Genomic DNA, 12855 nt, shown 5'->3' on the forward strand with positions numbered 1-12855 from the left:
CATGCAGACAGCACCCTTAGTCAGGATAGAACCTGGGTCTCTGGTGCTGTAAGGCAGCAGCTCTACCACTGTGCCCCCGTGCCGCCCTTAAACTCTGTGGGATCCCATTTGGGGTTCTGAGAATAGTTTGCCCGTAAAGGTTTGAAGAATTCATGACTTGCTGTTTTGAGCACATTCTGAGCAATTGTTGACACTGCATCTACTTGCAATAGACAATATCCTGTTTCTTCCACTTGTAACTTATCAATCCTTTTTCCTTTAGTACTTTGCCAGTAAAGATCCACTGCCTGTAGGAAATCCATTGGAAGTGGTGATAGAGATGATGGGCTGAGTTTAGAAGTGGAATCTATCCATATCTGTTGAACATCAGGCCCAGAGATTGCATTTAGATGAGGAAATGAACACAATCAGTAGGACAGGTCAGGAAGCATCTCTGGAGAAAAGGAATAGGTGCTGTTTTGGATCGAGGCCCTTCATCAGACTGAGACCCTTTTCTCAGTCTGAAGAAGAGTCTCGACCCAAAATGTTACCTGTTCCTCTTCTCTAGAGATGCTGCCTGACCCGCTGTGCTACTCCAGCATTCTGTGTCTACATTGTATGTAAACCAGTACCTGCAGTTCCTTCCTATCTAATACGTAGGAGGAAGGGTAGACCTCGAGCATACGCTGGCATTCAATGTGGTTATGGATACCCTATGGATCAAGGACATCCCACTGGGAAACTTTGCTTAAGCAACCAAAATCCACACACAAGTAAGTGGGGGCAATTCAGACCATCTAGGATTTGCAGCTCTTCTATGGGGGGGATCATCTTTGCATTTTCATGTCAAACTCGTAAAACAATAAAATCAAAATACCGACTTGCAATTTTTACTCATTGTACGTTCACAGGGTTTTATATGTTTGTTAGAACACATCATAAGACACATTTTAATCAGATGTGCAAGGACCTAACGGGAATGGACTGCAAGCAGTCGATTGAGAAGGAGCCGCAGCCTGATGGACAAAGTGAAAGTCTGAACAAGAACCAACAGAAACCCCATGAACATGCACTTGTGACAAAAAATGAGATTGCCAGTAATAATGAGAATGGTAAGAATATCCCGGATATGTAGTGTCCCCGTACTGTAACCATTGCCAGTAATATTGTGTATTCTAAACATATTGGTGCATTTTTTTAATGTTTCAATTAGTTCTGCTTTTTTAAGCCTTGAAGTAGAGAATTCCTATTTCTATTGCCAGCTAGTTCTTAATTTTCAAATCAGTGACACTGAACTATATAAATATTCCAGTAATTACAACATTTAAGAAGAATACTTTGCTTCCATAATACCCACTCCTTATAATGTAGGTAGATTATATATTTATTATAAATACCAACTGAGTTATTATTAGTCTTGTAAGTTGCTGATGGACTTCAAATGTGTTTTCTTAAGTATAATATTTCCATGATAAGGCCATTGTAAACCATATCTTAATGATGAATCTCATCAATTGATGGGTGGCACAGTGGCGCAGCGGTAAAGCTGGTGCTTTACAACGCCAGAGACCCGGGCTCAATCCAGACTACGGATGCTGCCTGCATGGAGTTTGCATGTTCTTCCTGTGACTGCTTGCGATTTCTCCGGTTTCCTCCAAAGATGTACAGGTTAATTGTAGGTTAATTGGCTTCTGTAAAACAGTAAATTGTCCCGAGTGTGTAGGATAGTGCTAGTGTATGGGATGATCAGTGGTCGCAATGGACTCTGTGCCCTAAAGGGCCTGTTTCCGTGCTGTATCTAAAGTCTAAATTGCTTCGGGTAGCAAATGTATTATAATGAATAGAAATAGAAATCATTCTGTCACCCTCAAAAATGCAAGGTCTGGTCTCCTTTCGATTTTAATTAAACAGAAAGATACTTGGAGGTTAAACATCTATATACTAAAACTCTTTTATTCACAAAATGCTGGAGTAACTCAGCAGGTCAGGCAGCATCTCGGCAGAGAAGGAATGGGTGACGTTTCGGGTCGAGACCCTTCTTCAGACTGATGTCGGGGGTGGGACAAAGGAAGGATATAGGTGGAGACAGGAAGATAGAGGGAGATCTGGGAAGGAGGAGGGGAAGGGAGGGACAGAGGAGATTGGAGGATGCCATAGTGAGGCCCGCCGGAAATTGGAGGATGCCATAGTGAGGCCCGCCGGAAATTGGAGGATGCCATAGTGAGGCCCGCCGGAAATTGGAGGATGCCATAGTGAGGCCCGCCGGAAATTGGAGGACAACCTCATCTATTGCATCCGCTGCTCTAGATGTCAACTTATTTATATCGGCGAAACCAAGCGCAGGCTCGGCGATCGCTTCGCTGAACACCTGCGCTCGGTCCGCATTAACGCAACTGATCTCCCGGTGGCCCAGCACTTTAACTCCCCCTCCCATTCCCAGTCTGACCTCTCTGTCATGGGCCTCCTCCAGTGCCATAGTGAGGCCCGCCGGAAATTGGAGGAGCAGCACCTCATATTTCGCCTGGGCAGTTTGCGGCCTGGTGGTATGAACGTCGACTTCTCCAACTTCAGATAGCTCCTCTGTCCCTCCCTTCCCCTCCTCCTTCCCAGATCTCCCTCTATCTTCCTGTCTCCACCTATATCCTTCCTTTGTCCCACCCCCGACATCAGTCTGAAGAAGGGTCTCGACCCGAAACGTCACCCATTCCTTCTCTCCCGAGATGCTGCCTGACCTGCTGAGTTACTCCAGCATTTTGTGAATAAATCAATTTGTACCAGCATCTGCAGTTATTTTCTTATACTAAAACTCTTGTTTGTTTGTTGGTTTGTTTATTCCTGAACTACAGCCAAAACGGTACAGGATAGCACGACAATTTTAGGCCCACATTACTCACCATCGTCCCTTTGGTGCTAATGGAAGAAGTTTCATTGAAATCGATGTTATATTTTTTAAGTTATTCACATTTAAAAGTTTAAATCGATCTCCTAGGGAAGGATGGGGGGGGAGGGTTTTGGGGTATGGGGCAGAGAGGGGGAGGGGTGAGATGGTGGGGGGAGAGGTTTGGGCCAAACGGGTCCACTTGGTCGAGTAGATACTAAAATAGGGAAACTTGGTAAAAAGAATCAATAAGCTGCACAAATTTGGATGGCTTGGATCCAAATGATTTTTCAGTCAACTGTATAGTGAGGAACTAGGCTTTCAGGAGTGCAGCAGGAAATAAACCCTTGATGAGGTTTTGAACGAAAGTGATTTTTTAGCAGTAATAATCTTTGAAAATCGTTCTCTTCTAAAATGAAATAGCAAATTCACAGCGGTATTATACAACAGAGCTGTAAATTTAGAGTGGATACATGTGAGGTTACCACTTTGGTGGCAAGAACAAGAAGGCAGATTATTATCTGAATAGTGTCAGAAAAGGGGAAGTACAACGAGACGCCTACTCCTGCACCTATATTTTCTATATATCTATGTAGGTCACAGCCATAGTCATACTGCACAGAAACAGGCCCTTCGGCCCATACCGACCAACATTAATTCCATCTGCTGTATTTGGATCATATCATACGATATTACATACCATATAATATAACCATAGAAACATTGAAAATAAGTGCAGGAGTAGGCCATTTGGCCCTTCGTGCCAGCACCGCCATTCAATATGATCATAGCTGATCATCCAAAATCAGTATTCTGTTCCTGCTTTCTCTGCCTATCCCTTGATTCAGTTAGCCCTTGGAGCTATATCTAACTCGCTCTTGAAAACATCGTATAACCATATTATATAAGGACCATATTCTTATCCGTGCACCTGTTCAAGTGTCTTTTAAATGCTGCTATAACATCTGCCTTATCAACCTCCTCTGGCAGCTTTTCCCCATGTACCCACCATCCTCTGTGTGGAAAAAGTTTCCCCTTATGTTCCTATTAAATCTGTCCCCTCTTATCTTAAGCCTATGCCCTGTTCCCTATTCTGGGTAAAGGACTGTGCATTAAAGTGAATTCTCCCTGTCTATTCCCCACATATGATCATCAGCAAACAAACTAATCATGCTTTGTACATTCAATAAAAAAGGTTGATATACACCACAAACAGCAATGGCCTGAGACACACCACTAGTTGTAGGCCTCCAGTCCGAAAAGCAACCGTCCACCATCATCCTCTGAAGCCAATTTTCTATCTAGCTGGCCAACTCTCCCTGGATCCCATGCAATCTAAGCAAATAAAGTAGTTCAATAAGAGAGGACAAGTATGTTTGATTATTTGATGATTGGGACATTGCTATATTTGTATGTACGATGATACCTTTTCTCCGTTTGTTAATATTTAATTTAAGTATGCCATTTTATTTTATGTAGGTGAAGGATCTGTTTCGACACAAAGTAAGATATCTGCGTTCTTTCCAAAGAGTGAGAAATTAAAACAAACAAGTGCTTCGGAGACATCGAGTTCTTGGCATTGTGTTTATGATAGTTCAGTAAAAAGCGGCCCGTCAAAAGGTCAGGAAATGCCAACAAAAAGTATACGACCTGCAACATCAAATGAATCATTGCTGCCTTTCTCCTCAAATGTGAAGCTTGGTAAGTTATAGTGAATTCAATTATTCTAAGACCAAGTTGATAAAAAGAGTGAATTCAGAAACATGAAATTCTCCACATACCCTCACAACCACATCCTCTTCACACCCGTGCTTTCTCTATTCAATTTCAAACCCCTCACTTTCAGTCTTTTGTCCTTCCCTCTGCTTAACTCTGTTCTGGACAAAATAAGTTCAGTTTAGTTTATTGTTACGTGTATAGTGAAAAGCTTTTGTTGTGTGATACCCAGTCAGTGGAAAGATAGTACATGATTACAATCGAGCCATTCACATTGTACAGCTACAGGATGAAGAGAATAACCTGAATAATGTTTAGTGCAGTGTAAAGTCCGATCAAAGATAGTCCGAGGATCTCCAATGAGTAGATAGTAGCTAGTCCAGATGTTGGTAGAATGGTTCAGTTGCCTGATAACAGCTGGGAACATTCTCCAGTGATAATGCCTCTATTTGAATATGACATTGAACCAAGATGTCATTTGTGGCTTCCAGGATTTAAAAATACTTGCAGAAAAAAACAAAACTAAATTTGTGCAGTATCTAAAACAGAATTTTGTCTCCATATCAAACTCTAACACTGAGGATCTGACTATTTGTTTCAGGGTGTTAATTGCTGTTTCCTAGATTATAGTACGGACCACACTCGACAAGTGTTTAATTGATTGTATAGCATTTCATGTTGTATATCTTTGTACTTAGATGGAAAGATACAGCATGGAAACAGGCCCTTTGTCCCACAGGGTCCCTGCTGACCATCGGCCATCCACCCCCCATTTACACTAATCATGTACTGATCTAATCCAACTTTAGTCTCACCATATTATCTGTTCCTCCCAGATTCTACCACTTACTTACACACCACTCTCTATTCTAACACATCTTAAACAACATACGGTTTTTGATTGAAAGATGCATCATGGACATAAGCCACTCCTGACATTAGGGGCAATTTACAGCTGCCAATTAACCTCCCAACCTGCACGCCTTGGGATGGGAGGGGGAACCACAACACCCAGAGGAAACCCACGCGGCCACAGGGAGAACATGCAAACTCCAAGCACAGCACCCGCGGTCAGGATCGAACCTGGGTCTCTGGCGCTGTAAGGCAGCAGCTCCACCAGCAGTGAGGCACTGTGCCATCCTTAAAACACTTCTCCTTGCATTGCATAGTAATTATAATCTATACGGTTCTTTTAATAAATGAGAAAAACAATCGCCTTTATTTTGTGGTTACTTGCCACTAATGTAGGCTTCTCATCATTCTTAAACAATCCTGGAGTTTTTGCATCCACCAGCTCATCTGATGATTTATTCTTAATTAATCTGAGAGTTGAAAGAATTTCTTGATATGTTTTGAAAAGAGAAGGGAGAGAGAAGTTTAAAAAGAATTTGAGGACTTGAATCCTTTATTAACGTTCACTTTCTCAAGACATCCCAACACTGCTCTCTGATGCCCTTCACAAGGAGAACTTACCACTTTAAAGGTGTTGGGGGAACCAATACCATCACGCGTTCATAGATGTGATCTTAATTTAATTGTGCCATAGGGTAACAATAATTACAGGGTGAGAAATGAAATTGGGAATTTTAGTATCGTCTATTTATTAAAGAGTCAACGTGAGTCAGCAAGCACACAGTGATGAGTAAGTAAGGCTTTATGCAATTTACCTGAAATGGTTTCTTAATTTCAAAGATACTTGCCTTCCCTCTCTCTCCATTCCTCCCCCCTTCCCAGTTCTCCGACCAGTCTGATAGTCCTTGTTTACATTTTATCTGTTTGGCTTGTTGTTCCCTTGTCTTAGCTGACAATGACCTGTTCTACATTTTCCTTGATCTCATCCCTTTGTCTCGTTTTCACACCTTACACTTCCTTATCACTGTATCTCCCTCTCCCCTGATGTAACCTGATGAAGGGCCTGACCCGAAACATCACACATTCCTTCTATCCAGAGATGCTGCCTGTCCCGCTGAGTCTGTGTACATTACTTTGAATTGAGAGGTAAGGCTTGTGCATATCTAGCAATTTAAAAGTACTGAACACTTGAATAAAATGATGTCAGTTGCATTTATCTATCCATAAAGTTTAAGTTACAGCATTTGCAGACTGTGAATTGGTTTGAAGTGACCAAAACTGTTATCAGTTCAATGTGGTAACAAGCAAGGGTTCCTTGTTTTAGAAATCCATTAAAAAATCTGTTTAAGATTAGATTTAAAAACCAATTGTGCTCTTCTCTTTTATGTATTCTCTCCTAAGATACACACATATTTGATGTTTTATTGAGTTTTCTCTGCCTTTGGAACGGTATTTCAGTCCCAGTGTTAGGCTGACTTAATACTGTGGAATACACTGTATAATTTGAATATACGTTTTATACACCAAAAAAAAATTAGTCACCATTTCATTCAACTGAGTCACTAGTTAATTTAACAAAGCACAATACAGTTCTAGAGTTGTTCTTACTGAGCAGGTACCACTGTATGAAAATTTTGGTGGAAACACTTTCCCAAATTGTTAGAACAACATGAATCTGCCTTAAAACTCCCTTTGAAAGTTGAATTCTCCAATTTTAAGTAACTACATAACCCTCCCGCCATATAACCCACCTCTTCTCTGTGCCCCACCTGGACTTGCATCTACTTCACTCCTTCCACCTACATTCTTTCCTCCAGCTTCACAATTTGCAACTCTTCCATCCTTTTGTATCACACCTTGTGTCTTCATCTCTGGCGTGTCCAGCCATCTGCCAATCAAATAACCCCCCCCTCATCTGCGTCAGCCTAATACCTGCAGGCTTTGTCCTGCCCCTCCTCTCTTCCAGATTTCTCCCACACCCTCCTCATCTGTCTGAAGGGTCCCAACAAGAAACATTGCCCATCAATGTTCTCCTGAGATGCTGCCTGACCTGCTGAGCTACTCCTGCACTCTGAGTTTTCTACTGTCTTAAAACTCTCCAGTCTGTCTCAACTCTCTGAAGATATCTTAGGATAGCTCCTTTACTGTGATTTGCTGTTTGTTTTTACATATAGACTGTACGGAAAGGTCTGACAATGAGACTGTCAATTTATGATTATCTTTTTTAAAGAAATATTCTAAAATTTGCAACATATTCTGCTAGGTTTCCACTGTATACTTTGTAGAGTTGATGCAACAGTGCCATTTAGTTGTCAAAACTGTGAATTCACCTGCTGCATGTGTTGCTGGAAGCAGTTATTAAAGGTTAGACTGATTTTAAAATCTGTGGTGGTGGGAGGAGGGAACATTGAGTACAGATGTTGAATTTTGGAAGCCTGCTTATGCAAAGCCATGACCAAATTACATCCGAGAAAATTGGCAGTAAACTAAAAACACAGTTACTTAGTGCATGTGCATTCAAAAACAGATGGTTATTTACCCTTCTTTAGTATTTGTTTATTTAACTTGGTTTAATTACTATATTGCTAAAGCTTTGAATTTGTTCAGAGATGCAGTGCGGAAACAGGCCCTTCGGCCCACCAATCCGCTCCGACCAGTGATTTCCCCAACACTAGCACTATCTTACACGTCAGGGACAATTTACCATTTTTACCAAAACCAAATTAACATACAAACCTGTACGTATTTGGAGTGTGGGATGAAATCGGAGCACCCAGGGAAAATCCACGCGGTCACAGGTAGAACGTAAAAACTCCGTACAGGCAATACCCGTATGGAGGATTGAACACAGGTCTCTGACTATGTAAGGCAGCAACTCTACTGCTGCACCACCTAGATACACTGCACACGTAAACATACACATAAATGCGCACACTTAAACATAGTCTCAAATCCTGCATTTTTTGTCTGATTTTTCTTTTATGCTTTTGGATGTTAATTGTAACCTGCGCTGAATGTACACCTGTTTCTCTGCTACGTGGAAATTAGGAAGTGCATCAAAACTCTGACCACTTACAATATTTGCTCCATTGGAGGTAATTACCCCTGCCTGTTGCTTGCACACTCGATGGGCCGAATGGCTCAATTCCACTCTTATGAGTGGATCACTCCCATAACAATCCACCTGATGAAATATATAAAAATAAAGAAGAATGTTGAAAAGGAGCAAAGAGAACTCTAAAGCTTTAGACTGTATAAAAACTTTCCCAAAAATGCTAACATCCACTTCCAAATGAATTGAATTTCTGGCATGTGTGGACATACCATGCAAGAAAATTATCAGGGCGCAGTCAATGTAACGTAGATTTTGGATTGTATGAGGATTAAAAGGCATTTTGAACATGTGGTGGAATAGCTGTAATGATACAGTGGTTGAAAATCTTTTCATGAAACACTAGGAATGCTGTGGTGGTTACCAAGGAGATTAGATGAAATAATATAGCCAATTCAATATCAAGGATTTGATTGCATGTATGTTAAAAGTATTTTCTGTGGTTGAGAGTTGTTGACAAAGCGAGGAAAGAGATGAAGAGAACAACAAACTTGTTGGAAATTGAATGCTTTGCAGCAATAATTATTGCAGGATAAATGTTTCATACAAATGGTGCAGTGGCAAATTTGCTGCCTCACAACGCTTGCAGCGCCACAGACCTGGGTTCGATCCCGACTTCGGGTGCTGTCTGTACCAAGTTTGTACCTTCTCCCCGTGACCGCGTGGGTTTTCTCCGTTATTTTTGGTATCCTTCCACACTCCAGAGACGTCCAGTTTTGTAGGTTAATCAGCTTCGTATAAGTGTAAATTGTCCCTCATGTATGTAGGATGTTGCTAGTGTGCGGGGATCACTGGTCGGTGTGGACTCGATAGGCCGAAGGGCCTGTTTCCACGCTGTATCTATAAACTAAAACTAAACAATTACAGGGCTCTGAAGAAAGAATCAGGTCGTGGGATTATGGAATATCCTTAAGTAGCTCATTTAAATCCAGTAGATAAAACGGGCACCAGTTCTGTAAATTTATATAGTTCATTGTTTTTTTTTAAATGGCGTCTGTACATTCTCTGTACTCTGCTGCCTATAGTTCCTCATGCACTTTGGTTTTTGATGAAGATTCCAGCATCTGCAGTTCCTTGTGACTCCAACTTTCACGCAATTTGGGAGGCAGTTAAAAGTAGAGACTGTTTCCTATCACTCGTAGACTCTACTTCCCATTGGCATCCTGCCACTCTACCTCAAGTGCTCTACACTCCAATCCAGTTTGGATGAAATTAAAATTAGTTCAATTTTTAATGAAAAATATAGATTTTTATTTTGATTCCCTCAAGTTCCATGTGCAAACAACTTTCATGTAGGTGGAATTGCATTTAGCTGACTAAATGTTAGACAGGTTTTATCTAGAATTGCACAATGCACAGTTGTGTTTTGTCTATGGTAGACCTTAATTTAGAAAAATCAAATGTGAAATATCTGCTGCCTTATGTAACCATTATTAATTCTTGAGGTTCACCGCCGTTGTTTTGCTGAACACTTACTCTCCAAGACGGACTGGATCTCCCGGTGCTGATCATTTTAATTTGCTTTCCCGTTCCCATACTGATCCTTACTGTCCCGGGCCTCCCCCCATTGCCTGAGTGAGGCCACATGCAAACTGGAGGAAAAGCATCTCATATTCTGTCTGGGTAGCTTATAACCGAACGGTATAAACTTTCAATTCTACAAATTTAGGCATCTAAACTGCAAGCGCTGCTCCTTCCTCACCTTCTTCCCTCTCTTTTTCCTCACCCCTCTCTTTCCTGTGCCCCAACTGGATGCCTTTCTCCCCATTTCCCTCTCCCCCCCCCCCCAATTCTGGCCACACTAAGGTTTCACATGGTTGCATTTTCCTTCGGAGCATTACTCACCAGCCTCATTGCTTTGAAGTACAAAAACATGTTACGGTTCACAGATTGCACCAATATTAATCTTTGTTATTTGGACAACTGAATACAAAACCTTAATGTAATAAAATGGTGCTGCAGATGCTGGTTTATACCAAAGATAGACTCAACCTGCTGGACTAATTCAGCGGACGAGGCAGCATCTCTGGAGAAAATGGATAGGTGAAGTTTCAGGACCACTATTGAATAAAAAAACTTGGATTCTCAACCTGCTTGCACTATAAATGGATGTTATGATTTTTCTTTAAAGATGAAAACCAGGAAGTAAGATCGGGTTTTTTTTAATGCTGAAAATACTCAGCAGATCAGACAGCATCTGGAGAGAAACGGATAACACTTCAGGTTAACTTGATCTGCTGTCTACTTCCACCATTTTACTGCGCACTTATTTATTTATCCATCAACATTGCAATGTTTTACCCTTAGAAAATCAAAGGTAGGTTAGGCAGGCAAGAGAAATGGGAATATTGAGAAATGAGAATATTGAGTGGGAATTCGAGTTGAAATAAATAAACTTGAAACCACTTTAATGCTTTTGCTGACATCTCTTTGATTATAATTATGATTATTCCTCATTGTGAACCAAATTAAATTGAGTGGATGAATGGCTAAGATTGTTCTCTCAGCTGTCCACAGTTTATATTGAAATACCGCATGATTTAAACTTTTACTGTACTGTCATCCCACCAGGAAAGTAAGATGTGTCCAAAATGCAAAGTAACCACCACGAAAAGATACTTGAGGCAAGTTTTGTTTGAGAGAGATGAATCACAGAGTTCTGATGGATGTTCTTAAATGACTGGATAGTACAATGAATATCATGAAAATTGTGGTTTATTTGAACATAAATATGTTTTTAAAAGTGTCAAAACGATGAACTGTAATTTCTATCTTATTTTTGTATCTGTGTCACAGCGTCTGTGAATAATAAATACTATCATATGAAGTGGGGGGTTTTTTACTAACTGGTGCTCTGAACTGTTCAAGTGTGATAAATGTCACTGAATTTTCTTTGCATGAAATAATAAATACTTTGACATGAAGTGTTTTTTACTAAGTATAGTGCGCTGACTTGTTAAAGAATGGTAAATTACATTTTAGATTTTTCATTATAATTTGTAAATGCAAATATTTATTTCATAAATACAAGATAATCGTTCAGACTCTCCCCCATGTGCTTTTTAATCAATGTAGTACATTCGAAAAATGGAGGAAAATGCATTGCTGTTCTGCTGTTAACAAGATTACATAACAATCACTGTTATTATAATCAGTTAATATTTTAGAAACGTAGATACAGGAATCAATATAGGCCAGGACATCCGAGTTAATCCACAAGTCTTCGAAAAATAGTATTGCCACAGAATCTTCTGCATGCATTCAGACGAGATGGCATTTTAAATTGAAACCAAGTGTTAGAGTAACTCAGCAGATCAGGCAGCTTCTCTGGAGACCATGAATTGATGATGTTTCGGGTCGAGGCCCTTATTCAAATTGAGGAGGGTCTTGACCTGAAACGTTGCCTATCCATGTTCTCCAGAAATGCTGCCTGATTTGCTGAGTTACTCCAGCACAGTTCTTTATTTATACTTTTTGGCATTTTACATTATTGTTCAAAAGACAATCCTCAGAACTGCACTGGAATGTAAGCCTGGGCAATGCAATACAATATATCTTTATTGTCATTGTACAAGGGTACAACGAGATTGGGAATGAGCCTCCCATAAGATGCAATACATTAATTAGCTAATCAGTATAAATTTATACAACCCAGTGAAACAAAATTAGAAACAGTTTTAAAACAGTATAAAGTTCAAGTAGGTCTGTGTCGGTTCACTGTGCGATATGACCATCCGGCTCAGGAGGACCGGTTTATAGCAGCTATGGCCCTGGGGATGAAGCTGTTCCTGAGTCTGGAGGTACGGGCGTAGAAGACCTTGTAGCATCTGCCTGATGGTAGAATTTCGAACAGACTATTGCAGGGGTGTGAGGAGTCTTTGTGAATGCTGGTGGCTTTTCTGAGGTATTGTGTGCTGTAGATGTCCTCCAAGGCTGGTAGCTGTGTTCCGATAGTCTGAGCTCTGTGCACTACCCGCTGAAGAGCTCTCCTCCCTGCCTCCGTGCAGCTGAGGTACCACACAGGGATGCCATGCGTGAGGATGCTCTCTATGGTGCAGCGGTGAAGGTCGTCAGCAGCTGTTGTGGCAGACCAGACCTTTTCAGTGTTCTCAGGTAGAACAGTCATTGCTGTGCTTTCTTGACCAGCGCAGCGGTGTTAGTGGACCATGTGAGACCCTCCGAAATGTGAGTGCCCAGAAACTTGAAGCTGGACACTCTCTCCACACTGTCCATATTGATAAAGATCGGGGCGTATTTCTCGTTGTGTGATCTACGGAAGTTGATGATCAGCTCCTTGGTCTTGGAGGTGTTTAGGGAC

At 41.0% G+C, this 12855-nt stretch overlaps 1 protein-coding gene across 4 annotated transcripts in view; it reads left to right on the forward strand.

Moving 5' to 3' along the window:
* rtel1 (regulator of telomere elongation helicase 1) overlaps positions 1 to 11400 on the forward strand; it is an 84090-nt gene extending 72690 nt beyond the window's left edge. For 3 of the 4 annotated variants that reach the window (XM_078419029.1, XM_078419027.1, XM_078419030.1), the window contains 4 exons: positions 891 to 1091; positions 4337 to 4558; positions 6486 to 6571; positions 11109 to 11400. In XM_078419029.1, coding sequence (XP_078275155.1) covers positions 891 to 1091; positions 4337 to 4558; positions 6486 to 6568 — 506 coding nt within the window. In that variant the 3' untranslated portion in view covers positions 6569 to 6571; positions 11109 to 11400. The remainder of the gene's footprint in view (positions 1 to 890; positions 1092 to 4336; positions 4559 to 6485; positions 6572 to 11108) is intronic. The other variant, XM_078419028.1, reaches the window with a different exon arrangement.
* Positions 11401 to 12855: the final 1455 nt, after the last annotated feature.

This window comes from Rhinoraja longicauda, chromosome 22, assembly GCF_053455715.1.
Source record: "Rhinoraja longicauda isolate Sanriku21f chromosome 22, sRhiLon1.1, whole genome shotgun sequence".
NCBI classification, from domain to species: domain Eukaryota; kingdom Metazoa; phylum Chordata; class Chondrichthyes; order Rajiformes; family Arhynchobatidae; genus Rhinoraja; species Rhinoraja longicauda.